This window comes from Rhinolophus sinicus, linkage group LG07, assembly GCF_036562045.2.
Source record: "Rhinolophus sinicus isolate RSC01 linkage group LG07, ASM3656204v1, whole genome shotgun sequence".
Lineage (NCBI taxonomy): Eukaryota > Metazoa > Chordata > Mammalia > Chiroptera > Rhinolophidae > Rhinolophus > Rhinolophus sinicus.
This window is the reverse complement of record NC_133757.1, coordinates 88,818,118-88,845,906: the sequence shown is the minus strand read 5'-3', so window position 1 is coordinate 88,845,906 and position 27,789 is coordinate 88,818,118. Positions and strand designations below refer to the sequence as shown.

Sequence of the window (27,789 nt, the reverse complement as noted above, 5' to 3'; positions counted from 1 at the left end):
AACTCTTAATTACCGACCCAGGTGACTTTGACCTTACATTAACCACCTAGAGACTCCTGTCATCTTCCTCATTTGCGGTAATGTCTAGCTTTAAAAACAAACCCAAACAGAAGAACATGTGCTCATGTTTGTTATTGCGTTCTAAGGGTAAAAATTCTTGCTAAGAACAGAGCCCTGATTGTCTTACGTTCTCTGAGAAGCAGAAGAATGAATCTGTTTCTTAGAGGAGCTTAAAAAAAAAACACACCTATTATCACTTTCAAAGGAAATAAGCATTCTGTAAGATAAGAAAGCAGAAAGATAAGCTCCCTAACCTATAGTGCCAGCAGTCTGCCCGGAGCAGGCTGCAGACATACTCAATAAAGTACTCTTTGGTCTTTCTTTCAGCATTCTTAGATTCTTCAACTCTGCAGCTGTTTTTTGACCTGTATCATTCCATCCCTCCTTCATTTTCACCTCTGGTGAGTCCGTTTCTAAAGCAAACTTATTTCTGGAAAGTGGCACTGGTAAAATGAGTCTTATGTTCATTTTGTTGTACAAAATCATAGAAGTAAAGCATAGAAATACTAGGGTCAGTTATCTAGCCTTTTGAGATTAGGATTATAGCTTTAAAGTTCCCATAATAAAGTCTTAACTTAATTCTTTTCAAATGATTCCTGTCTAATGACAAATTGCTGCAGATGTCGAGCTCTTTTGGTGTCATCTTGACTTTGTACTGTACTATACCTCAGATTGCCACAGGCTAGAGTGGGGGATTCACCTTACATTGTCTAGCCGAAGATTGTCCTGACTGTGAAAAGTTTTGACAATCCTTCAGGTATATGTTATGTAAGTGATACATGGACGCTGTAATGGGAAGGCAAATTTGCATACTTATTCCTAAATAACATTTGAAAGCTCTTGAAAATCATTCAAGAGCATTTCTCCTTTAAAGCAATAATTAACCTCAAATCTCAAAATTCACTCAGATCGTGAAAGACATTGGTCTAGTATTTCACATTGTTGGTGTAAAATATACTGTTGTACAATATATACAAAGAAAAAACAGTAAACTAGTGGATGTTTTGCATAGTGTTTCTGCAGTGGACTATTTTCCTGGTCATTATAGTACTTTTCCAAATTAATGTAGACCTTCACTTTAGAAGAAACAGGAATTCAGTATTGTTTGTATCAAGTTTACTGTAGGAAAAGGTAATGTGCTCAAGAAGGGTAATTAATAAAAAGACTATTTATAAAGGTATGGACAGAATTCAGGGACTCCAACAAGAGGTGGTGGCTACATCCCTTGGACTAGCAATTGTGGGAGCTTCTAGGGGCGAGGAAGGGAGCCCTGGAGAGAGCTGAAGCTGTGGCCCAGGGGAGGGCTGTACAACAGAGCTAGAGAGACTGCCAGCCATGGCCCAGCCAGGGGTGGCACCTCTTTCCTCCTGCCTTGATCTGCTGCTGGTACTTTCCAATGGATGAAGCCAACTAGAAGCAAGAGGGCAAGGGAGCTTGGCTGTTGTTGGTCAGCAAAAATCAGCCTCCCAGGGAACAGAGCAGGGTGGAGAAGGGTAGAAAATAGATCTGGTGGGACAGAGAATATAAATATCTAGCACAGTGCGGAAAGGGTAAAATGTTTTCAGCATAAAAGCTGGTTTTTTCATGGCACAGATCTGACTTGGTTATTTCATTGTAGCACTACATAGCAAAATCTGATTAGCCAAAAAGCCTTAATAAAACAGAAAAAAAAACACTAAATCTAAAGCTTAAACTATGAATTGCTTGGTATTTTCAAGCCTTAAATATGTATCTTAACAAGAATCAAAGAAGCCATTGGGGTGGTCAAATCAATTTCCCAAGTGTGAATTTAACTAGTTGTTAGGATTACCTTGGATTTTGTGCTGTTTTTCTTTTAATAAAGCTGTTTCAGATAGCCTACGTTATGCCCTCCTTGACCTTTCTGTATCACTGAAATGGTAGCGGGGGTTGAAAGAACAGAAGTAATGGCTTCTATAAAGAACAATATTATAGGAGGGGAAAGGACCATGAAAACAGCTGTACAGACTTTTTTAAAATCAGTTGTGTTGGGTTGTGCCCTGTTTTTAGGTATTATCCTGCTTAGTACAGATCGCCTCAGTTAGAAGATCCCTGTTCAACAATGCAGAGAGGGCCAAATTTCTCTCTCATCTTGTCGATGGTGTTAAACGAATACTGGAAAATCCACAGGTAAGATTTCAGGATTTGTTTTTATTTGGATATATGTGTGCGTGTGTGTATATGTATATTTATGACATATATGATTTTGTGTGTCTGTACGCATGTGCACCTGTGTGAGTCAGAAGAAAATCCATCTAGGGGCCACATTTAACAGAAAGCCCAGGAAACAGCTCAGTCTGTCATTCTTCAAAAGATTTAAGTGACTATATTTGTAGAAAATGCTTGAGAACATTTGCCCAAAAGAGGAGCTTGTCTCTTCTCACTTCAGGAATTCAGGAGCTGTGGGAAGGATCACTTCGTACGAGAAAATAAAGATAGAGTCATAGTCGTTTTTCCCTAAGAAGTTAGGACTTTAAAGTGACTTTTATTTTTGTTGCCATTTTTTTGAATGTAGATTATTGACCTAAGTATATATGGCTGCTTATAAGTGGGAAGGGAGAGATTTCTCATTCAGATACTTGTTCTGAAAGTCAATTGCCCTTTTTGTCTTCTTCAGTCTCAAAGAGTCACTTCACTACACTAGGAAATAAAGTCAGTTCGTTTTTAAGTTCACTTCACTACACTAGGAAAGAAAGTCAGTTCGTTTTAAAATATACTCAGTTCAGTCCCTTTTTAAAAATACATTTATTCATTCAACACATTTTATAAAACATCTACCATGTGCCAAGGATACGGTGGTGAAAAAACAAAGTCTGCTCTCCTGTGCTAATAGAGGAAGACATAGATAAGGAAACAAATGTACTGGCATAATATGCAGACAAATCCAGTTTGATATAAGTATATGCTAAAATATATGAACATAATATAGGAAGAGAAATTTATAACAATGATGATATAATATAAATACATAAAACAGTCACGTAACTTTGCCACTGTAGTTTACTTGTGGCTAATGATAAATTTGACAGATGTGGAAATGAAAATTTCATTATCTTTTCTTTAACTGGTGGCAAGCAAATAGACTGGTCATGTCTTAGATGATGCCCCTTTTCTGCCATTAATCAGCTTTACTATCTTAGAAATATATTGTGATCCTCTGGGCTTCCATTTCAGACTCTTTGAATTGAGGCTAATAATCCCCATTTCACAGGATGATTATTATGAACAGATGAGATAACAGATGTGACCATCCTTTTTAAAACACTGTTTTTAAACATTATACAAATGTGTCATTCTGAATGATGACCTGCATCTTGGAAGTTAAAATAGATGTCCCCCTCCCTTTGCGCCATCCCAAATGTCATTCGGAAGTATAATGAATCACATTTTACCTTTTATTTTCCTCCTGTGCTGTCCCAGAGTTTATCAGACCCAAACAATTACCATGAGTTTTGCAGACTACTGGCCCGACTGAAGAGTAACTATCAACTGGGAGAATTAGTAAAGGTGGAAAATTACCCTGAGGTCATCCGATTGATAGCTAACTTCACAGTGACCAGCCTACAGGTTTGTCTTTGATTTCGTGGCTCTTTCTTCCTAAACATTGGACCGTCTTGTCTTGCTCACTGATTTTAACCTTATAAGAATATTCTTTTTTTTTTTTTTCTTAGCAAAGGTGAATATAAATACATATAGGGTGACTCTGCAGAATAGTTTCTATTGTAGCCTCCTCATGTGTAATACAGAAGTGCAAGGACTATTGTGAGAGGAACATATGGGAATTGCAAGGATAGTATTTAGATTCAAGATAGACAGAATCCCCTCAGAATCACCCCCCTAAAGAACAAGATTGAAGCAGGGAGCTAGACAGAAGAGTAAAGAGAGGGTTAGTAACCTCTCTTTCTTACTCATATAATATGGGCTGTGGTTCTCAAATTTTATGGCTTGCATCAAAATCCTCTGGGGAGCTTGATGAAAATGACGGGTGCTTGGGTCTTACCCCCATAAATTCTGGTTCACTGAGGAGCAGGGTGGAGCCCTGGCGTCTGTTTCTAATTGTTCTCTAGGTGATTCTAACGCATGCTAATGTTTGAGAACCACTTACACAAGGTTTTCCTTGTGGTGAGTTTACTCATCCAGCATAGAACAGCTCTTCTCATTAGATGCTTAATCTCTGAAATACTAATAAACACTTTAGACTAGTTGCCACACAGAGAACAAAGCCCATAAAAGTTTATCATCTTTTTTTAAGTCTTTATCCTTTGTGTCAAGTGGCATGAGACTAGTTAGTATATTGTGTACAAAAATGAGAAATATGTCTCCTGCTCTTTTGGTTTTCCTTAGCACTGGGAATTTGCCCCAAATAGTGTGCACTATCTCCTGAGCCTATGGCAGCGGCTGGCAGCCTCTGTGCCATACGTGAAAGCCACAGAACCCCATATGCTGGAAACTTATACTCCTGAAGTCACCAAAGCCTACATCACATCCCGTTTGGAATCTGTGCACATCATACTGAGGTAAGGACACGGGCAGCCTCCCTCATTTCCCCACCAGTAGCTGGTGTCAGACTTGCCAGAGATGGGACACCCAGTTGCTGTCCTTGATGGGAGTCGTGTTGGAGCTAATACTGTGAAGGATCAGCTTTTCGTGTCAGCAGAATAGCATCAAGTCTGAAAGGATCGTCGTTCTCTTTAACATCCTATCCGTGTCCCCCTCTTGTCGCTATCGACAGCAGTATCTTTGAGTACAACGTCTATCACTATAATGTTTATGTTTGTCCTTCCCACTGATTTTCTTGAAACAAGAGAGAAACATTTATATGCCCGAGATGATAAGAATTATAATGTGTAAGTTTGTGGTGCTTAATGGGAAATCCTAAAGTAGTAAGTAGATAAATAAGATTACAAAATCCAGACCTTACTAGAAGATATGAGTTCTAGGCAGCTGATCGCTGATTGCATTGTATTAATGCCTGGTTTCTGTCTACCTGACTATTAACTGGACCAGAATCCTATAGATAAAGAAATGTCAGACCCTTTCAAAAATGACCTACGTAAAGTGAATTTATTTTTTGTTTAGGGACCTTTCTTATTTGTGGGGGTTTTTTTGTTTGTTTTTTTATTTTTTTGGCTTAAACAGGAGACATTTATTTTCTCACAGTTTTGGAAGCTGAAAGTCCAAGATGCCAACAGGGTTGGTTTCTGGGGGGGCTTTTCTCCATGACTTGAAAATGGCTACCTTCTCGCTGTGTCCTCACAGGGCCTTTTGTGTGCATGTGCGCACGGGGAGCTACATCTCTGTTGTTTCTTCTCCTTAGAAGGACACTAGTCCTATTGGATTAGGGCCCCACTCTTAAAACTTTACTTAACTGTTGTATTTTTTTAAATTGAGGTATAATTGACATATTAGTCTCAGATATACAACATAGTGATTCAATATTTGTATATATTGCAAGAGAATCACCACAGTAAGTCTGGTTAACCTCCATCACCATGCATAGTTACAATTTTTTTTTCTTTTGATGAGAACTTTTAAGATACTCTTGTATATTTTTTCACTGGCTATTTTTTCAGGGGAATTTACTTGGACCCTGGAGGTCAGGGTTTTTTTAAAGTTGGAATTTTAATTTGCTCCAAGTCAAGTACATTTAATTGTCGTAAGAGCTATAGTCTGTGACTTGACTCATTTGAAAACCTGAGTATTTGTGCGGCCCACTGGAAGGCTTGTTTTATTAGCTGCATAGTTTCTGTTCCTATGGATTCAGCTGGTTTCAGTGAGACCATGTTGGGAGTGGTTACCTGTGTGGACTCTGAGCCCAGATGGCCAGTTAATAACCATGTACTCTTCAGCAGAGTTATTATAGTGATTAAATTACTATGTCCTGGCCCAGCATGTAGACCATGGTAAACACCTAACTATGAACTCTGGTTGTATTGGTGGTGGTGGTGCTGCTGGATTGTCATACTATGATGTGACACTAGAGAGCTTGTAATAGGACACGATTTTAAATCCAGGAACCAGTAGATAGGACAAGACCTGGTCTAGACCCACAGCGCCTCATCTGCAATTTGGAAATCCAAGATGTGAAAACTAAATTTTCTCATAAATTTGGCACCAAAACTCATTTGGTGGCAAAACTTGACATGTGCTGGTATGAGACTATTTATAGTCTTTTTAAAAACTTCTTAGTATGACTATTTATAATATTTATACATTTTGCTATAGGAATATTGTATTTGACATACCACAGAGCCCATTGAGTGTTCATATTACATGGCAGAAGCATCGTGTTGCCTCCCTAAAACCTGAAGATTTATGAATTCCAAAACACGGGCCTCGTCTGAGGGACAGGATACTTGTCGTCCCAGAGTTTACTGTAGTTGAGAACAAGCAAGTAGCTAAGAGCCCAGAGCTCTGAGGGGTGAGAAACATAGGAATGAGGGAATCAAGGCAGACAGACTGGAAATTCAGATTGAAAGATTGACACCAAAAAGCAGAATATTCCTAAGGGACACTGATGCCAGGGTGAAGACATCTATCTGCCTTCCAACTTTTGGGCTATTCCTTCCTTGGTTTCAAGTAGTATTGTGATGTGGGCCTCTACTCTTGGAAACAGTGGCTAAATGAAGAAGAAAGAGAGCTGCTGCGATGGTGGGATCAATAGGTATATTTTAAGAGAGCTGCCTTCTTTCTTCCCTTGGGAGTAGAGATGGACTGGAAGATCCTCTGGAAGATACAGGCCTGGTCCAGCAGCAGTTGGACCAGCTGTCTACAATTGGGCGTTGTGAATACGAGAAGACGTGCGCGCTCCTCGTGCAGCTGTTTGACCAGTCGGCCCAGTCCTATCAGGAGCTGCTGCAGAGTGCCAGCGCAAGCCCAATGGATATTGCCGTGCAGGAGGGTGAGTGCACAGTGACCTGGGCCTGTAGGGCGCTGCTGTCAGTACCCTTCCTACCTTCCCCCAAGAAGGGTTCTTCCATTATCAACTACCTCCATGCACACAAAAGAATATTTGTTAAATGCCACAAGGAACTAGGAAAGAGGAACTGCAGTGGTGTGTTCAAGAAAGTACTGTACTCTAAAAATAATGACCTCGTCTGATAGGGGAACGTTGGTTATCCAATGAATTTCCCCCTTGGCATCACCCTTACCGGAGCAGAGTAGTAGTGACCGTGTTTCCCTGAAAATATGACCTGATTGTCTGGCTAGGTCTTATTTTAGGGGAAACACAGTATACTCCGTAAGAAAAGCAAGACTTTATGGCTTCTTCTCCATGGCATTGTTAAGATTAAGGAAGCTTGTAGTAAGAAACGAACCTGACAGTGAGGGATTTCTTCATGAAATTATCACTGGAGGTGGCACTACTGCGTCTTCTTCCTGTCTGTTGCAGGAAGGCTGACATGGCTGGTTTACATCATTGGTGCAGTGATTGGTGGCCGGGTGTCTTTTGCCAGCACTGATGAGCAAGACGCTATGGATGGCGAGCTTGTCTGTCGGTAAGTGCTCCTCCCACAGGGGCTTCCGTTTCGCTGCTGCGACCTTCTGGGTTCTGAGACCATAGGAGCCGGACATGCTTTTGTGGTTAGAGAAGATAATCTCATGAAGCTGATTGCCCATGAACATGAAGGACCGTTAAAGGTCCACCTTCAAAACCTCTTAAAAGTACAGCAAGAACTCTGCCTACAGTCCTTACTAAAACAACATTTGTAGTAACTCATCAAGGAATTGATGGATACAGAATTGGGAAAACCAGAGTGGGTAGTAGTTTTTAGTTCTGTTTCAGGACAGTGCCTCAGAGTGAATGAAATCTGGACTGCTTTTGCCATATCAGAATAAGTCTAATAGGAAACTATGGTTCTTTGAATATCCCTAAGATAGAATTACAGAGTTTCAACAACTTTGTCTTTGTGATTCTTTCTCATCTTACTAAAATCCTATAAATGCACATTTAGTCATTTCTAAAAATTTACCAAACATAGAAATAAAAAGGTAGGATTTTTTAATACCCTGTGGCAGATTTTCTCAAACCTTTTCTTTTCGTCAGGCCTGTTTCCCTTCTTAAAAAGTATTGAGATCCTCAAAGAGCCTGTTTAATATGAGACACATCTGTCAATGTTTATTGTATATTAGAAAATAAAACAGAAATTTTAAAAATATGTATTCATTTTAAAATAACAGTAAACCCCATTACATGTCAACATAAATAATATTTTTTAATAACTATGTTTCAAAAAAAAACTAATGAGAAAAGTAGCTTAGTTCTCATGTCTGGCGTAGTAGAAGTCAGCTGGATTCTCATACTCGCGTCTGCATTCAGTCTGTTGTGAGAATATCATACATCTTGCAGCCTGTGGAAAACCCCACTGCACCCTCATGTGAGAATGCGAGTGAAAGGGCAAAAAGCATTGTAGTATTTTTATGAAAATGGTTTTGTGGCCTTTCAGACAACTGCTGCCCTGAAGGGTTCTAAACTTTCAGGTGCTCTCCTTGGAGATAAACACATTTTAACATGATGCCTTAGGATTTATTGGTCCCCAGACATTTCAATCCATAGTCTTTATTCTTGTTCTGAAAACCCCTCTGACCTTAGGTGCCTTAATCCTGACAAAAGTCTCCACGACATGTCACACTGGCATTTTTTGAAGAGTCGAGCAAAGATGTACTAAGGATGACATCTAATACCACTTTGATTCTGCAGCCTGGTGTGATACTGTGTGTGTCACAGTATAAATGAGTTTAGACAGTCTCGTATACCGGTTCTCAGCTAAAGTGTTGGAGCACAATGACCAAGTCTGATTCACTCATGATATGTCACAATAGTGTGTTACCTGTTCTCACAATATGAGAATGTCAAATGACTCACTTGTAATAACATTATTCTTATTCATTTAACATTCACTCACTTGCATTCCAGTGTTCCTTATTTTGGGGGGACAGGTGCCGGGAAAAGGGATGAAGTCACTGATGATCCCTGGAAGTGTTGCCCTGTGAGCATCAGCCTTCACGTGTCTCCATTCCTTTCGTGGCTCTGTGAGAAAAAAGATTGAGAATCACGAGTTTAGTCCAGTCTCCCTCGTTGTATAGATAAGGAACTGAGAAAATAAATTGCTTTACTCAAGGTCTCACAGAAGTTTCAAGGGCGACCGTTACCGTAGTGCCAGTGTTTTTCACCATTTTTAAACCTATTACAAGCTCTGCCTCAATCGACAGTCTCCATGGACTGGAAGTTTTAAACATCTAACTAGTCATTCATATTCATTCCTCAGCTGTGGTTCCTGTGGGACAGAAATGGAGAATTTTGTTCCCTCCACAGAGCTTAGAACCTGCAGGGGATTCCTTTCAGATAGGAGGGGAAGAAGAGGAGGCATGTGTGACTATTTCTAGAGTGACCAGGATATCCTGCTGTTGAGAGAATCATTGCTCTTCTCCCCTAGGGTGCTCCAGCTGATGAACCTAACCGATTCTCGCTTGGCTCAGGCAGGCAACGAGAAGCTAGAACTGGCCATGCTGAGCTTTTTTGAACAGTTTCGTAAGATCTACATTGGGGACCAGGTGCAAAAATCCTCTAAGGTAACAGACTCTCAGTTTGTTTCATTGGTTCTCCCTTCTGCTTGTGGAATTGCTGAATGAGGGAAACGGCTGGTAACAGTCCACAAACAATCTCCAGATTTTAAGTATCAGGATGGTCCAAATGTATCGTCTTAGTCTATAGAATTTTGGGAGACTGTTCAAAGAATTGAGTCCATTTCTCTAGTGCGCCATATACTTAAATGGCTGGTCAAAACATCTTTTGTTGTCCCCAAAATTGGCAATTCGCAGTCTCTATACATGAATTGATGTTCAGAACAGCAGAAGGTTTTGACAGTCTTTTTGTAAATTCAGGGTAAAGGGGACTGGTAAAATCGCTCAGCATCTACCCAGTGTTTGGTAATACTTAGAAATTAGCTCATCCCTTCCCAGCATTATTGTCCATTTTCTTCTCACATCTCACCCCCTGCATGAGGACAAAAACAATACCGGGATTTAATTTTTCTAATCCATATTTTCCGGTTACTTTTTCTTCCCTTAACACAACACCAGCTGTACCGCCGACTCTCAGAAGTTCTGGGCTTGAATGATGAGACCATGGTCCTAAGCGTCTTCATAGGAAAAATGTAAGTGACTTGGCTTGCCATCAGCAAGTGTCCCTTGCAATCCTGTTGCAACTGTAACATGTGATCTTGGCATTGTGCTGCCAGTGCCTTGGTATTCCAGCATTGATCGTTTGCGTCAGAAAATTGTGCATCTGAGTGTGTGACAAGCTGTGCTTAGAGATATGGCCCGGCCCCAGAGCATTCCAGGCTTGTACAGGCAAGGATTTAATTTTGTTCATGTGGAATCTCATCCATAGCCTCTGGAATCACAGGTGAAACCCTGTCAATGGCATTAGCAAAATGGCCCTCCCTCCCCAGTGATGGGTGCTCAGCCTGTCGCCCGGTCACCCTGCTGCCAGGGGTGCCCAGAGTGGGCATTCACTCTCTGGTGCTGATTTTCACTAGACATGCCCCCAAGGAGGAGAGCCCCACTCTAAAACCGGGCTTATTCCTCTCAAGAAGCATCACACTCTTTGAGAGTCTTGAATCTCCAAAAATCTAGTGCTGTTGTTTGACCTGTCTTCAAAGTTGGAGCTCCTAATTGGCCCTTTTTTGTTGTTGTGGTTTTTGTGTTTTTTTTTAAGTTGTGCCCCTTTGTGTACATTGCCCCCTTTTTAGGAGCTCGATTTATCGAAGCACACACTAGGAGCCAAATTACCCAGGGCTGTGTGCAAAGTGACATTTTGTCTCCTTCCAACCACCCGAATCCTAAACACTCTTAACCATGAGCTGGTTCATAATTTAAGATGAAAAAAGCAAAGGGGGTCTAAAGGACTCTGCCAGCCGAGAACCCAGAAGCAAGGGCTACTAGAATTCTGCAGCTGACAGTGGATGTGCAGGTGCAGAATTGCATACGTCTGCATGTTATCACTGCCGCAGAAATCTCTTACCCTTGCTGCAGAAATCAGCCCTGGAGTGCCCCAGAATTCCAAGGGCCTGGGTATGGGCCAGTGTAGCTTTGGAACCAAGTAGTGAAGATTATCTGAAGGATAATTTTTCTAGTCAACCAAATGTAAGTACGGAGATTTTATACCCATTTTTTGTGGTTGTGATGTCTGTGAATTGGTGATGCAGATGTGTGGTGATTCTTGATGGATGATTTTCTTCTCCCAACCCTCAAGGAAACCAGGCAAATCAAAAGTGTCTCTTGCTTTTTTTTTCTTTTTTGTCCTCCAGCATCACCAACCTGAAGTACTGGGGCCGCTGTGAACCAATCACCTCCAAGACGCTACAGCTTCTTAATGACCTCTCCATTGGATATCCTTTTCTAAGTCAGCTTCTGTGTACAACAGGCACTGTGGTGTGCCACCTCTTAGAAATCTTGGCCGCCTGTTGTTTCTACTTTACTTTATCTTCGTATGTACTTAAGTGTCTTCCCTTCTCCTAGGATCCAAAGGTAATGACCACACAGGATTCAGGAATAACTCCAGACCCCCAAAAATGAGCCAAGGCACAAGCTAAGCGTTTCCTACATATTTATCCCTAGCTATCTCTAAGATCCAGAAATACCCAACAGACCTGTCTGATCTGCACACACTCTTTATGGCCAAGATTTTATCATCCTCAGTGGTGGCAAAGTCCGTCTTGATTGTCTAGCAGCCTATGGGTAGAAGCAACGTGATTACAAGCTTTGCAATAAAAGTAGTGCCTGTACTTCCTCTTGACTTGGACTAGGTCGTCTGTAAAGTTTGAATTGCTCTAAGACAGCCTTTCGCAACCAGAGGTCTGCAAGAGAAGTAAACCCTAAAAATATTATGTGAGTGACTTTTTTCTCAATTCTCCCAAAGATTGTACGTAGGTAGTGTCATTCTAAGTGCATAGCAGAGAATGTTAATTCACCATACACAATGGATGCCTTAGGCAAGGCTTTAGGGCTTATTCTTTCTTAGAAGTCCTGCTGAGAAAAGCTACTCTAGGATATTCATGACTCGGAGGAAACTGTGGGGCTTTCTCTTTTCTTACAGATAGGAGTTTGGTATGGGTATTCTCTCATTGATCAGTTAATACTGCTTAGAAGAGGACACATTTCTTTTTCCCTTTTGTCAGTATTATACTCAAGTGGTTAGAAAAATAAGATTATCTGTGGATAGAATTCATACTAAAGAAAGAAACCGTACATTATCCTAGAAAGTTTCCTTCTGCATTAAAAATTCTTGGTTTGCATCATGTTTTCCTTGACCTTCTTCCTTTGTCTTTACGTACAGTAGTGTAAGGAAACTAGTGAAGCTTAGTGCGGTACAGTTCATGCTGAACAATCACACGGTGAGTGATGTTAGCCCCTTTCCTGCCTTTACCCTCCAGCCACCCACACACACTTTCTCAACATATAAAGGAGATGGTTCAATTGAGGTCCCTGGTGTTGCTATAGCCAAAGACTGTTCCCTGACTCCCATCACACTGCCAGATTACATTTACTGTCATCAGAGCTGCTCTTTGGGATCCAGCTGATCTGAGTTATGGTGAAGTTGCCTACCATTATTCATACTAAGATCAACTAGTTGTAGGTAACAATAACAATTATAAAAAAAAAATTTTTAATACCCCTCAGACCCTTAAGGAATGATGATGTAGCCATTTGCTTGAAGAGCTCAGTAATCCTAAAATTACTGGCTTGCATTCTGCCTCTAACCCATGTTTTCATCGTTTTAACTTGTTTTCTTTTTTTCAATAGAGCGAGCACTTTTCATTTTTGGGTATTAACAATCAGTCCAACCTGACAGACATGCGGTGTCGAACTACCTTCTACACAGCACTTGGGCGTCTCCTCATGGTGGATTTAGGTACTGCAGTAAATCCTAGAGGCTCACGAAGTAATCTGGCATTGTTCTAAACTTGTACCTGAGGATAGAAAACTAGATGGGGGGAGGGGGAGGTCTTTTCTGTTGTTTCAGCAGTAGCAAAGCTATCTGAAATAACAGTCTGATTTCACCAAGAACAGATCACGCTATCGTGGTCCCTGTAACTGGAAGAGAATAACAATATGGGCCTGAAGTTTTCAGCTGATGTGCAGTGGTCTTAAAATTCTACTCATATTTCTCGTCTGTAAGATAAGGGAAGTGGGAATTGAGATTCCTAAATGCATCTTGTTGGCCAGATAACCCCTCCACCCCACCTGAAAGGTGCAACCCACCTGAGATTGTCAACAAAACTTTATTTCCCAGTTTGGTAGCACATATGAACCCAGAGGGCATAAGCACCGGTCTAGCTCTAGTTGTTACATTAGCAGTTTGGAGCCAAGTAATAACTGAAGCAGAATGGCATTATCATAGTTCTGAGCTATTTAAATTCTACTAAAATGACATTATAAAAACCTTCTAGGTTTATGAAAGATAACTGAAAAAAAGTGTGAATAAAGCCTCCACATGCACCTGATTCAAGTTTGAGTCTCATCTAGTTCACATCCACCAGACTCAGTCCTTTCTCAGCTGCCTATAGTTCTCACTTAAGGAAAAATAAATACATAACATAGTACCTTATACACGTATGAACCTCTGATGTTCTAGCTCAGGATTGAAAATCATCCCTGGACTAGATGATTTCTGCAACTTTCTAGTTTAAGAAATCTTTTCTGTATATACATTTTATTCTGAAATTACTACTAATACCTGTTGCGATAATAAAGGGCCCCTTGAATTACCTTTGGGCCTGCTCATCTTTCTGATTTTCCATACACACACAGCTTTGAATTTTGTATGTTGAGGTCATACCCTCCTTCTTTTCCTTACAGGAGAGGATGAAGATCAGTATGAGCAGTTCATGCTGCCACTCACAGCAGCATTTGAGGCTGTGGCCCAGATGTTTAGCACGAATAGTTTCAATGAGCAAGAGGCGAAGGTGAGTCCTTCACCCCCTGACTGATCAGCTTTGCTCGAGGGCAGCCCCTGGCAGAGACTAGATTCGCAGTACAGAACGTGGTGCTTACTCATACATTTTCCACTGATGTAGCTTTTTGTTTAATCTCTTGGACTCCCGGAATTTTGAAATAGAAGAGCCAGTGTAGATTTATAAACTTTTTATGTTAAAATGTGTTCTTAAGCAGCCCTTAGGATTTTTTTAAGTTTTCAAATGTATTAGCATAAAGTTATTTTGTTTTTGCATTGCCTTTTTCATCTCTGTTGTATCTTTCGCTTAGATTTTTAATACTCCTTTTTAGTGCTTCCTCTCGTTTTCTAGATCAGTCTTGCTAGAGATTTCTTAGTTTTATTAGTCTTTGCAAAAATAAAAATAAATTTCTTTTGCTTTGTTTTAGCTCTATTTTATCTGTGTTTGCTGTTTCATTCATCTCTACTCTTAATCTTTATTTTCACATATTTTCCTTGGGGTTATTCTGTTCTAACTTCTTTTCAGCCCTTCTTCTTCACTAATGTAATCATTTAAAACTATAAATGTCCTAGATATATTATTCCAGAAGTTATTTTTCAAATTGTGGTAAAAAAACACATAACATAAAATTTACTCTTAACCATAATTAAGTGTGCAGTTCAGTAGCATTAAGTATATTCATTGTTGTGAAACAGGTCTCCAGAATCCTTAAATTTTGATATGTAACATTTTTATTACCATTCAGTTCTTTGTATTTTCTAATTTCCATTAAGATTTCTTCTTTGACACATGAATCATTTAGAAGGGTTTGCAAATTTCCATATATATGGAATTTTAAAGTTACCTTTAGTTATTGATTTCAGGCTCTCAGAATTGTCATTTTTAGATTTTTGCTTTCCTCATCTTTTTGCTTCATGCACACTTGCTCTCCTTAGCTATAAGATCTCAGTACCAAAACTAGAAGACACTATGCTATTAACATTTGTAGGACATTTTTGCAGTGTTAATAATGACACAGACTGAAAAAAAATAATGACACAGACTGCATTTTAGAGCTACCAAATAGCCAGGGGCATTGCCCCACAAAATGCCAGTTTCGACCTGACAGTCTAAAATTTTTTTTTAATCTTTAGAAAGCCTCTTAGTTTTCTGTCTCCAAGTCAGCAGCGAAGTCAGAGAGCGATACCACTTCATCCACCTCTCTCTCCTCTTTATGTCAGTGTTTTGGAGTCTGAGGTGATTACCATTCAAAGCTAAGTTAGTGTGGAACTTACCAGTAATGTAGGCTCGACTGACAACTAATATTAAGGATAATTGAGGGATGTCAGTGAATATCAGCCCTTTTCCTTATCACATTAGTTCCATACAAAGCAAGTAAAATTAATGAAAAGAACCACCATGGCCACGAACTACAGCCATTACCATATCTTTGTCGCGCCTCATGTAACAAGTCTTTTAGACTGACCATGTCTTAGACTTGAAAACTGAGCTTACGGTATCAGTTTAGGAACAGAACTATTCACTTAAAGCAGGCTATTAACAGAAGTACAGTCATTTTTGACAAGCAAGTCAGTATCCCAAATGTGCTACGTCCTTTAGCCAACTGATTACTATGAGCTTTTAAGAGCAGTCTTATTACTGTTCAAGGTCCACAAGTAAAAGTTCTGTTGAGAAAGAGAGCATTAGATTTGGAGTCCTAATCCTGGCCCTCTTGCTACCTGGCAGCATGGCTGCGGGCAAGCTATTGGACCTCTCTAGGCCTCAGTCTTTTTCTGTAAGAGTACAGTGTAGTCCTTGACGGCTCTGCATTTGACATGTCGGTGTTATTTGCAGGCAGCCTGTAGACTCCTTTGTCTTCCTCCTGGCAGAGTCTGCATTGGAGGTGGAATGGTGCTGCTGCTGGTACCCTCGTGTCATTAGATTTGGTCCCAGGATATATGTCTCTTCTATTTCTTGTCCTATGGACCGTTTTTCCCTTTTTTTTTCTTTTTCTTTTTTCTACCTCTTTCTGAATAAGCTTTTTTGCTTTTCCACTTTTCACATACGATTTATTACATTAATGTCTTAAAACTTAACTGTCTCTATTTTTGCTGTGATAGGCCAGGAAACATCCCTTTTTCTTAGTATAACAAGGTTCCAAAACTAATTGTTGAAGTGAAAAGATTTTTGTATGGAAGAGATCAAGTCCAAATATTCGGGAAAGAGTATTTGAATGATGGGAGGAAGAATTTGGTTATAGAGAGGTGAAGTCCCCGTCAAGTGGCTATAGGTTTGCTTTTTCTTCTATTTTAACGTATTTTTGCCTTCCACAGCGAACTCTAGTTGGCCTAGTAAGAGACCTGAGAGGGATAGCTTTCGCCTTCAATGCCAAGACCAGCTTCATGATGCTATTTGAATGGATGTATCCTAACATATCATAGCAAGGCTTAACTAAAGTGTGAATGGGTGGTGGCATCATCGGGAAACGAGGGGGTTGCCAGGGGTGTGGGGATGTGGGGGGGCTTCAGAGAAGGTGAAGAGTTACCCAGAAGGCCCACCGTATGTCTTGTAAGCTGCCATTCCATAGTGGTCTAATGCATAATGCTGCCTGCCCTCGTCACTGAGACAGAAATAAATGAGGTGGTGTCCCAGCTTCTCCTCTGGGTCCCAGATACAAATGCCTGTGGAACTATACCACTGTGGAACAGTTGGCACATGGGAAAGAAAGACATCTCAATCTACTAAAACAAGACAGCTATACTAGGAATTAGAAAGTCTAATATTACTGACTTCATAACCTTGAACAAATTTCAAATCTGAGCGCCTCTGTTTCTCCAATAGTTATATAACAGAAATAGCTGATTCCCTGTCATGTCACAGAAATGGTAAGGGATAAAAGTATGAAATACATTGCGCTCTTCAGAAGAAAGGCATTATGTAAATTGAAAGTGTATTAGTAGATGCCTATCACAAGTTAAAGGATGGATATACATTCACTTTAGCACCTTCTGGTTAGAAAGACTCCAAGATTAGCAAGCAAGAGATAGGAAATGAGAAAACTATAATTTGATAGTCTGTGCTTGGCCAGTGCTGAGAATTATTTTAAATTCTGTACCTTTCTGGATTCAGAATTCTTCCTTAGCTTTTTATTTGCAGATATCCATCCTACATGCCAATTCTCCAGCGGGCGATTGAGCTGTGGTACCATGATCCAGCCTGTACCACACCTGTGCTCAAGCTGATGGCTGAATTAGTTCATAATAGGTAAGCAGGAAGAAGATTTTCAAAGGGCAGAAATGCCCCTTTATCTGAGACAGCCCTAAGAGAATTTGCTTTATGTAGTGTTTTGGGCAGATTGTGGAAGATAGTAAGGTTCACTGCTATCAAAATTTGAAAACCTCTAAAAGTTTATATATGTTTTTGTTTGAAAGAAGGGTGTCCCAACCACACAAAGCCATATCTGCTTGCAGGAAATTAGTCACTTTGAAAAGAGTCTCAAGGTATACATTCTTGTAAGAAGTGAATTTGGCAACCAAGATTCTGATTTCCCTGCCCATATACATAAAAGTTAACATTTGGTAATAATGATGCCATGTTCATCACATTTCATAGAGACGATTGAGAGTGATACAGGACACATTAGAATACCCTTTCTTAAGAAGGGTATTTGTTAGGCAAATTGCAGCAGAATCGGTAAGGATTTACTTAAAATGAGAATGATTTCCAAAACACCAAATTTTAGATTTGCCCAACAATTCAAGGAAGAAGAAAAAGAAAAATCTAGCACCTTAACTTCACTAGAATTTTAGGTCTGTGTATCTATCTGCCTCTCGAGACACTGCTGAGAGAATAATTTTTCAAACTACCTTCGGGAAGGAGGGGGTAATATTCAAAGAGGCTATAGCCTACAGTCAAGAGTTAATTCATTTATAAAATACATATTTGAGAGCATCTACTCTTTGCCAGGCTGTTTCTTAGCTATTGTGCCAGATAAAACCTCTGCCCTCTTAGATGTAACATTCTGGGGGGATGACAGACAGTAAAACAAGTATGGACAATCATCTCAGACGATGGTAAGGACTATGAAAAAATTCAGGTTATAAAACGGACACTGAAGGAGAAGAGGGTCAGCGAAGGCCTCTCAGAGATGGTGGTATTTAAGCTGAGATCTGAAAGATGAGAAGGATGCTGGTGGCCCTACAAAGAAAAGGGAAAAGAGCATTCTCAACAGAGAAAACAACTGCAAAACTCGTGATAGGGGATGAGCTTGCTTGCTGGGACTTGAGACAGAAAAATGCCACTGGCGGGAACATGGTGAACGGGGCAGGCCATGGTGGGTGGGGTCAAGCATGTGGGCAGGGGCCAGACCACAAGCGACCTGGTACAGCAATGGCACAGCTGAGTATGTATGCCCGTTCCAGTGGGACACCTCTGGAGCATTTTAAGCAAGGGGTTAAAGTGATCTCATTTACATTATTTAATTTAAATAATTCTAGCTACCACATGAAGAAGGGCACTGCAGGCAAGAGTGGAAGCAGAAGGACTATAGGGCAAGTGGATGGATTCAGGGCATATTGTAGAGCTAGAGCTTGATGGAGTCAGCATGGGGAGGGAAGAAAAGAATTAAGAAGGACGCCTGAGTGTGAGTCCTTACAACTAAAGTCAGTGAAGCTCATTAAAAGGTAGAGCAAACCAAAGAAGAGTTGCTCTGGTCTAGGGAACAGTCAGAATTCAAAACTCAGGTTGTTTAAACTGTTTTCCTTCCCTGCCTGACTTGGGTTGTAGCATTCCCAGTCCCTTTGCATCTTCTCTTCTTATAAAGTGGTAACTGCTTACACCCTTCCCTTAGTTGCCACTGAAGCTATAAAGGTAAATGTAGATTAATGTCTAAAGGCTGTGATTTGGTACTACCAAGAAGTGATGGTGGTAGAAGGTCTGCTTTCATCAAATAAAATTCAGAAATTTAAGAGAAAAATTTTATCTGCTGCCTCTTTTTTGTGTCCTTGAAATATTTTTATTTAAGTGTGCTCATTTCATGAGCAGCAGAACTTGAATCTAGCATATTGGTCTTCAAGATACAAGCAATAACACTGGTTAAATGGCTTTGATTAACTTGGTTATTTCACACTAGGATAGGTAATCTGCACATGTTAGTGCAGAAAGAATCACCCACATACCCAGATGAGAGCCTGGAGTACCCATCTTCCAGCAACATACGTCTGACTTTCTGTCCTGTGTTCTCTGCTCAGATCCCAGCGACTCCAGTTTGATGTCTCTTCCCCCAATGGCATCTTACTGTTCAGAGAAACCAGCAAGATGATAACAATGTATGGTGAGTGCTTTAGAGGAGCGTACCCCTGGAAGTGAAACCCAGATCCATCGCCACACTCTGCAGTAGCCCGGACAGCACTGCCAGGAGTGCTAATTTGTCATACATTTGTTTTATAGTGCCAGCTGCTCTAAGGGCCTCTGGGGTAGGAGGGTTGTGTTGGTATATAAACTATCAATTATAATGTGGTTGAACAGATATGTATATATATATCGTGTCTACTCAGGTAATCGCATCCTGACACTAGGAGAGGTCCCAAAGGATCAGGTCTATGCCCTGAAGCTCAAGGGCATCTCCATCTGCTTCTCCATGCTGAAAGCTGCTCTCAGTGGGAGTTATGTCAACTTTGGAGTCTTCCGTCTCTATGGAGACGATGCCCTGGACAACGCTCTCCAGACCTTCATCAAGCTGCTTCTCTCTATTCCCCACAGTGATCTCCTGGTAAGCCTTAAGCTTCACTGGGAAGCTCTGAGCCCCTCGTCATGGTCAGTCTTTCCTGGGCCTGAGACCATGACGGAATGTTTCTCTGGAGAACAATGAGCCAGCTCCTACTAGGTCTTCTGTTTTCCCGTCTGGAGGGAACTCAGCTGATGGTTGTCCTCCTGTTGCTTCCTCCCCAGGATTACCCCAAACTCAGCCAGTCTTACTATTCACTACTGGAAGTCCTGACCCAGGACCACATGAACTTTATCGCAAGCCTGGAACCTCACGTCATCATGTATATTCTCTCTTCCATCTCGGAAGGACTTACTGCACTTGGTAAGCACCTGGCTGGCTTGGGTGGGTGATTGGTTTTCACCACTTCACAGAAAGAGAGGCTCTTGCCCCGGTATCCCACAGGATTACTGCTTTGAAGAGTTGGGCCTACCAGCAGAGTACGTAACTCATGGGTACATTCTCATCCCGCAAATAACTTTGGTCCCTTCCTAAGGACCAGGCGTGTGCTTAGGCACTGAGGGTACGGTGGTTAATAACACACAGTCCTGTCCTTCAGGAGCTTTTTATCTGGTGGGTGAAACAGACACATAAACAGGCACCTGCTGTTTACTTACCCAGTACAGCAGGGGAGTAGGAAGTACAATCTAAACTCCTGGATTTGAGGAGGTGGGGTCAAGGAAGGCTGGCCAGGAGAACGGCTTTGTGTAAAAGTGTACGTGTAAAAGCTGAGCAGGCATTACCTGCTTAGTGGGGGAGGCTCCCGAGCAGCAGGAACAGCAAGTACTAGCACCTAGAGGCAAGAAAGAGGCAGAAATCCAGGTGGCTGCACACCCGTGCAGAAAAGAATGAAGAGGAACAAAGCTGGAGAGAGAGAGAGAGGCAGGTCCCATCTGGAGGACAAGGGGCGCCCTTCAGCCATATGAGGGTGTTTGGATTCTCTCCTGAGGTCGTAGAAGCTGTGGAAGAGCTTTACACAGCCAGCTTCATAAGTTTTTGCATCCTACTCCAGCTGGTTCCTGTCAGCCTTTTTGTCCCCAGGCTGCCTTCCAGCTATTTCAGTAGGTGTGTATGTTTTCAGAGAATAAAATACATTTTTATACTAGGCTGAGCAAAACAAATATGAGTGTTAAGTCAACTGCAAAGTAATCATGATACGTTGCAAATGCATAGAATGACTTTTGGGTTGTGCTGTGGTGAATTCCCCACACATCTGTGCCTTTACCTCCAGCTGGGTGCACAACCATTTCAAGGGCGGTCCAACCCTGCTTTGGAATGCAGTTTTATAGCTTGAAAATAGAGGGACTTCTGCGCAAATGAAACAGAATGGTTTATTCTTAAGAGTTCACCCCTTAGTCCTCTGACCTGAGCCTTGCCTGGTCAGAGCTCTGTCCACAGGCTCTGCTGCATTGTCACCTTAGTGACATGCGTACATGCCCATAGCCCCACTTCCTCCCCAACTCCCCGCACTTCAGAGGTAAACAAAGGAGGCAGGAGCCTCCTCGAACAACTGCAGGTGTTGATAGGCTATACTAGGCTGGGTTTAGTGATGTCTGCCAGGTAACTCAGAGTGGGCTCACACCTCTGACTTTTTGGCGTCTAATCACAGCCCTTCCAAACACTAGCAGTGAGATCTTGAGGCAAGTCATATAACCTCTCCAAACTTGGGTGTACTCACTTGTAAAATGTTCCATCTATATCCTGGAATTCTCGAGAGGATCGATTAGAGATCATATCTATAAAACCCTCAGCACGATAACTAACACAGTACGAGTACTTGCTATATGTGAACTGTTTGTTACTTTTTATGAAGCAGAGGACATACATCCACACCACAATGAGTCATAATTTCACTAATATGTACTTATATTATTATCATACACTCACTTTGAGACTTAGAATTTGACCTGTGATGGGGTGAGAGGTTCACAGGAAGCCTCCTGTGCAGAGGTCGTGGCTCAGCTGGCCACAATCTGACTGGAACGTCTGTGGGATCTCAGCTAAGGGCAGTAGGTGTTTGCCCAGGTCACCATCAGCAGCTCGGTGTCCCTGCTCTATTCCATCCCTGCCCCTCTTTCTTCCAGACACCATGGTATGCACAGGCTGCTGCTCCTGCCTGGACCACATCGTGACATACCTCTTCAAGCAGCTATCACGTAGCACCAAGAAGAGGACGACACCCCTGAACCAGGAGAGTGACCGCTTCCTGCATATCATGCAGCAGCATCCAGAGATGATCCAACAGGTAAGGAACGTGAGGGTTCAGAGGCAGTGTGGGGTGTCCCACAGTGGAAGAACCTCTCTGAGGCGGGGCGGCCAAACAAGAGGATGAGTCTGACTAATCTCTCATCAGCTGAATGTTGCCCAGGTGAAGTTCATACCTTAACATTGCAATTGTGAGTGTGCTGAGTAATCATTAGATACACAAAATCTGAAAAAATCAGGTTCTGAATTGTTGTGAGTGTCACACCAACCCCTGTGCTTTGGGCCGATCCCATGAACACTCTCTTCTTCCATGGCAATGACCTTGCTCACTCGTGGCAGCAAACGGAGCACGAGTTGGCAGGATCCAGCCATAAAGCTTGTACTCCCATTTGCAAAATAGGAAAAGAATGCCGGACAAAGGGAAATAAACACACAGAGATCAAACCATGTGTTGCCATCACTTCCTTTGCATGCAGTATCTTTTCAAAAATAAGATGTGCAGAAATATACTGGATAAAAATAGATAAGAAAATTGAGTTATTTAGATTTTAATCAATAGTATTTTAACCAATCTCACTTTTGTCTACATTGTTCTTTAAGGAAGCAGTGAAATAATTCACATTCCTATCACATCCCCCAAAAGTTATAAAACTACGTCCTCTCAGACAAGTGCAAGGAGCTGTAGTACAAGGTGATGGCACTATAATCATTTGCTTGACCCATCCCATTCCCCAAAACCTGGGTGAACTGGGAAGGTCCATTTTTACATGAATTATCAAACCTATTTTAAAAACAGGAAAGGAAATGTCTTAGAAGAAAAACTTACCTTGTAATAGAAAATTGAAGGGATAAAATAATTTGGTTTACCCTGGACAGAAAAAGCTCGTCACCCGAATAAACTCCTGTATTGGAATGTGGAATTCTCTCTCGGGTAGCCAGCCACACACTGGTCACTGCCTCGGCTTCTCGTTTCTAGATGCTGTCAACGGTGCTGAATATCATCATCTTTGAAGACTGTAGGAACCAGTGGTCTATGTCCCGACCCCTCCTTGGCTTGATACTACTTAATGAAAAGGTAGGAGAGCCCGCTGCCTGGGCCCAGAGCCAGGAGCTGGGGTAGGCGCGTAGGTTTCAGGGCGCTGTGAGAAACACTTACAGAAACACCCACAGTGGTGACAGAGGGAAAATGGACCGTTGTTGAAGCATATCTGATTCGTGCTTTGAACAACACAATTAACTTAGAAGTCAGCACGTGGCAGGTCAAAGGTAAAGGATGAGGAAGTGTTACAGGGAGAGAGTGTGTCTGGAGATCAGAGCACCTGCGACCTGAGTTCTGGCTTCAGCTCTGCCATAACAAACCTAAGTAAGTTTAGAGATTCCTCGAGAAGAAGAATCTGGAGCAGGTGGCCCTGATAGTATTCACAAAGTTAAATTCTTGATTGTTCAGTAAGCTAAGGACATTACCATGCAGGTGCTTGCTTGAATTAAAAAAAAAAGCATCCAATTTTAGTAGATACTCCATTTCGTCTTGGCGATGAACACTTGTTGGACCCTACAGATGATGGAGGGCTAATCTGCCTTTCCTGTCTTCTCTCCTTACCCTGCCTCACTCCTGGCCCCACAGTATTTTTCTGACCTAAGGAACAGTATCGTGAACAGCCAGCCACCGGAGAAGCAGCAGGCTATGCATCTGTGTTTCGAAAACCTGATGGAAGGCATAGAGCGAAATCTTCTAACAAAAAACAGAGACAGGTGAGTGTAGAGGGCCCAGCAAGGAAGTCCTAGGCAATTGGTTCTTTTCCAATCACTGAAACAAGGGACCGTTCTTGACTTTTAGAGGCCATTTAAGCAGTGCTATGCAGTAGAAAAGCAAGCCACATGAGTAATTTTAAATTTTCTAGTAGCCACATTTAAAAAGGGTAAAAAGAAACAGAAAATTCATTTTAATATATTTTATTTTAACTCATCCTATCCAAAGTATCATATCAGTGTGTACTTAATATTTAAAAATTAAGAATTTTAACATTCTTTTTGTTGTATTACATCATCAGGATCCTGTTCAGATGCTACATTTTCATCAGAAGTACTTGATTTGTATTTAGATTCCATAAAATTTAGTTGACAAAGTAGATTCCCTACTGAAGTGATTCCAAACTTACTTAGAAGTCTCCAGTAACTGAATTGAATGTCAGATTTTTCTAAATTAATTTTCATTGGTTTAAAATATGGCATTTTAATTTAAAATTATTAAGGTGCAATTGGGGAACTGAATTTTACATTTCATTTCATTTGATTCAGTTCCTCAGTTGCACTGGGCACAGTTCAAGTGCTCAGTGGCCACATGTGGCTGGGGCCTACCTATTAGACAGCAAGCTCCCTACTGCAGTCTCTTGGCATTAAGAAATGAGGTAGCTTCATTCTCTGCCTTGGTGAGGGTTACTTCCTGCCTCTGTCAGGGAGATTCCTTTTGTGCTGCCATCAGCCCAAGGTGGGCCTCAGCCCCCCCAGATCTGACCAGATCTCAAGGCCTGCCACCAAGTTACCAAGTAGAAAGGGGGACAGAACTAATCCAATTTTCCCTTAGTCTTAAGACTGACTTTTGTGGACTCAGAAACAACCCATCAATTCATACATTCTGCCTCTGCCACTTGTTTGCTAGAAACGTTTTAGGCAAAGACCTTTCCCTTCCACCCTACTCCCCCAACCTACATGCGTCTTCTCTTAGGTTCACCCAGAACCTGTCAGCATTCCGTCGAGAAGTCAACGACTCGATGAAGAATTCCACTTACGGCGTGAATAGCAATGATATGATGAGCTGACACCTCCTTGGACTCTACCTGTACAGAGCAGCGTCCCTTTGGTCTGGCCCAGAGGGGCGAACAATTACAAGGGAGAGGGCCTGGCTGATCCTGGCTCCCTCCTCCGGGGTGTGGGGAAAATGGCACAGGTCAGCTAGCTGTTTCCCCAGGGAATAGGGGTGTGAGTGCACTCACTTGGGGGCAGGGCGCTGCTGGTTCTTGGGGGATGGGGTGGGAAGGGTGGTGGGAGGAGACAGAGACACAATATGTGAGACTCCAGCCCCCTCTCCTGGGGCCACCCGAAGGGGGAGAACCCCCAGTGTCCTGCCACAACCTGCCTTGTATAAACATGTACATTTTTTCATAACATTTTGAACAAGGTTTATATTGACTCAAGTTTAAAAACAAAAAGTGTGACTGAAAAATTTTTACAGAGTCTAGTGCACCAATGCTGATGTGAGGGGTTGTGTATGCGAGTGAGGAAAAAATGTGTATTCTGGTGGCCTGAAGCTTTACTGGACGAGGATGTGTGAACGTGCAGAGATATATTTAGTGACACGGTGTAGAGAGGCAAAAAGAAAAAAAAGTAAAAATTCCAAATGTATATTTTTTCTTATTGACCTTTCCTTGCCCCCAAATTATCCCTTCCTGTTACTGTATTTCCCTTGTTATTAGGAACTCTAAGCCATGCGGAGCACCAGCCCTCCCCCTTCAAGCATAGATGCTGCCCTAGGGCCCTCGGCCTCTCGCAGTGACAGACAACTCCAGCTAGTGTTTGGTGTTCTTAGCTTCATCCTTTTTCCCACTTTGCTTACCCTCATCCTCAGACAGATGCCTCTTGCTTTTAAGTCGGATATAACTATGATTTAGGGTTCTTGGTCTCTGTAAAGGTGGAGACCAGCGAGAAGAGATGGAGCCAGTTGCTCTCTTCCAGAGCTTCTGGATGAGTCCACCAGAGGCCCGACTGCGTGTGGCCAATAACTTTGTCTTCCCCAGCCCTTGAGGCAGTGTGTGTGGATGTGCGCGTGTGGATATTTATATATGTACCCTGCACTCATGAATGTATGAACTGGAGGAAGTTACTACAGTGGAGGGGTTCTTAATAACAAGGTCTGCCTAGCATGAAGTATTTAACATTCGCCCACCCCCTTAAAAATATACATTTTTTATAAAATGAAAACCATAATAAATGTTTTGAATATTTTAAAAAAATTAACCTACAGAGGAAAATTAATGGAGAAAGCTATTTGCCTTGTACTTTTTCCACAATTGTTGCTGCTAGTTGTACGCATCTCTAGTTCAGCTCTTGCCCATGGGACACTCATCAATTAGGTTTTATTTTTGTTTCTCTCCTCTACCCCCAGAAACAAGCCTGTTAATTTTTTCTTCCTTCTCCTCTGGCGACTGTGTGGTGAATCCTTTCTTGCGTGATCAGGTTGCGGATAGACTTGTAAGGGTGTTTGCTGCATACAGTGTAAGCATTGTGACCGCCAATAAACTTCAATGGTTTCTACTGACCCGTTTCAGCAATCAAGTCTAGTGTGTCTACAGGGACATTTCTCACTGAACACATGAAGTTGTTTGAAACATGCATTCTTTGCAAGCCAGTGAATGATAGGGACCCCTCAGCCTTGTAAAATTACCTTGTTTCTCATTGGACTAAGTGTGACTCAGTATGATTGGTTTAGTTGATAGTCACACACACACCATACAATTTAATAATCTACAGTAGAGACTTTATTACATTTTTTCATACCATTTTGACAAATAAGGTTTATATTGACTCAAGGTAAAAAACAAAAAGTGACTAAAAAGTGTTTACAGATTCTGAACCAATGCTAATGTGAGGGGTTGTGTATATGAGTGAGGAAATAGTGTATATTTACACATATATTATGTGCTTGTCCACAACTATAAAAATGAAGTCACTCGGCCTCTTTACTAGCTTCCAGGTAATATGGCAACCAGCAGAGAAGTGATAATTGCAGAAAGTCCAGTTTTGTTAATGGGCTGACATCTCCTCTAATGTAGATTAGACCCTTACAAGTTCAAAGATAAAATGTTAGCTCCTACACTACTTTGCAGACCTCATGGGCCAGAATCATCAAATGAAGAACACTAGTTACCAGGGACTACTTCTCGTCCCCATACTATGTGGCACCAAGGTACGAGGGACTGCCATTGCCAGAGCATTGGAAAGCATCAGGGTACAGATAGGAATCGTACCTGGATACAGATTTATATCTGATGAATCAGAGGCTCTAGAGTGCCACCCTTGTCTAGGTGTACTGCTGCCTTTCCTGTCTTCTGGGTTCCGTCTTCACCCTAAGTTATTTCAAAGGCAAAAAATTGTGTCCTAATGACTAGAGGCAGATGGAAGTGATTCACCTTAGCCAAGTCTGACTCGAAGCCTAATAAAAATATAAAGTGGCCAGGCTTCCTTAATATGCAAAACTCTCCAGTCACATTACCCCAGTGACCTGGATTTCTAATTCTGTAGTAAATAAGACAAAAAAATTTTCACAAGGACCTGAAGACCCCCTCCCTCTTCCTCAACTATCCTGAGATGCTGACTGATCAGCAAAACCAGACCCCTCCCTTCCCTTCCATTAAAACAATTTCAGAAGCAAGAAACACACCAGAGGTGGTTGTCTCATTGTGGCCCAAGCGCAGTCCAGTCATGATAAAGCGCCATCTTTAAAATCTCCCACAACCACATCAAAGTTTTTAAACAGTGAAGCTGTTTCTTGTGACAATTACAAGAGGGGACACCCCCCAAAAAAGTCTTTTTCCTGGTCCGTTTCACGATTCAATCTAATAAATGTGAATGCCAGTTGTCTTTAAACTTTATAGTTTCCCCCAAAAATCATGTGGTTTTATTCGGTTGAAAAATGAGTTTATTCGTTTCTAGGCGATCCTGGGCAATATGGTCATCAAGTCCAGTGCTTTAGACAGTGTTTCCTGACACACGTTGTACCTTACAATGAAAACACCTCAAGTCTTTACTGCA

General features: G+C 41.6%; 1 protein-coding gene across 4 annotated transcripts in view; it reads left to right on the top strand.

Annotated features, from left to right (window-relative positions):
* The window catches only part of XPO7 (exportin 7), a 77,506-nt gene extending 51,210 nt beyond the window's left edge, over window positions 1-26,296 (top strand). For all 4 annotated transcript variants that reach the window (XM_074338273.1, XM_074338272.1, XM_019744658.2 and 1 more), the window contains exons 8-28: window positions 388-461; window positions 2,089-2,208; window positions 3,499-3,645; window positions 4,423-4,595; window positions 6,786-6,979; window positions 7,469-7,574; window positions 9,513-9,648; window positions 10,159-10,232; window positions 11,388-11,468; window positions 12,410-12,473; window positions 12,883-12,991; window positions 13,939-14,045; window positions 16,346-16,434; window positions 17,169-17,276; window positions 19,262-19,344; window positions 19,568-19,782; window positions 19,962-20,100; window positions 21,861-22,021; window positions 22,958-23,056; window positions 23,606-23,733; window positions 24,707-26,296. In XM_074338273.1, the coding sequence (XP_074194374.1) occupies window positions 388-461; window positions 2,089-2,208; window positions 3,499-3,645; window positions 4,423-4,595; window positions 6,786-6,979; window positions 7,469-7,574; window positions 9,513-9,648; window positions 10,159-10,232; window positions 11,388-11,468; window positions 12,410-12,473; window positions 12,883-12,991; window positions 13,939-14,045; window positions 16,346-16,434; window positions 17,169-17,276; window positions 19,262-19,344; window positions 19,568-19,782; window positions 19,962-20,100; window positions 21,861-22,021; window positions 22,958-23,056; window positions 23,606-23,733; window positions 24,707-24,800 (2,501 nt within the window). In that variant the 3' untranslated portion in view covers window positions 24,801-26,296. The remainder of the gene's footprint in view (window positions 1-387; window positions 462-2,088; window positions 2,209-3,498; window positions 3,646-4,422; window positions 4,596-6,785; window positions 6,980-7,468; window positions 7,575-9,512; window positions 9,649-10,158; window positions 10,233-11,387; window positions 11,469-12,409; window positions 12,474-12,882; window positions 12,992-13,938; window positions 14,046-16,345; window positions 16,435-17,168; window positions 17,277-19,261; window positions 19,345-19,567; window positions 19,783-19,961; window positions 20,101-21,860; window positions 22,022-22,957; window positions 23,057-23,605; window positions 23,734-24,706) is intronic.
* Window positions 26,297-27,789: the final 1,493 nt, after the last annotated feature.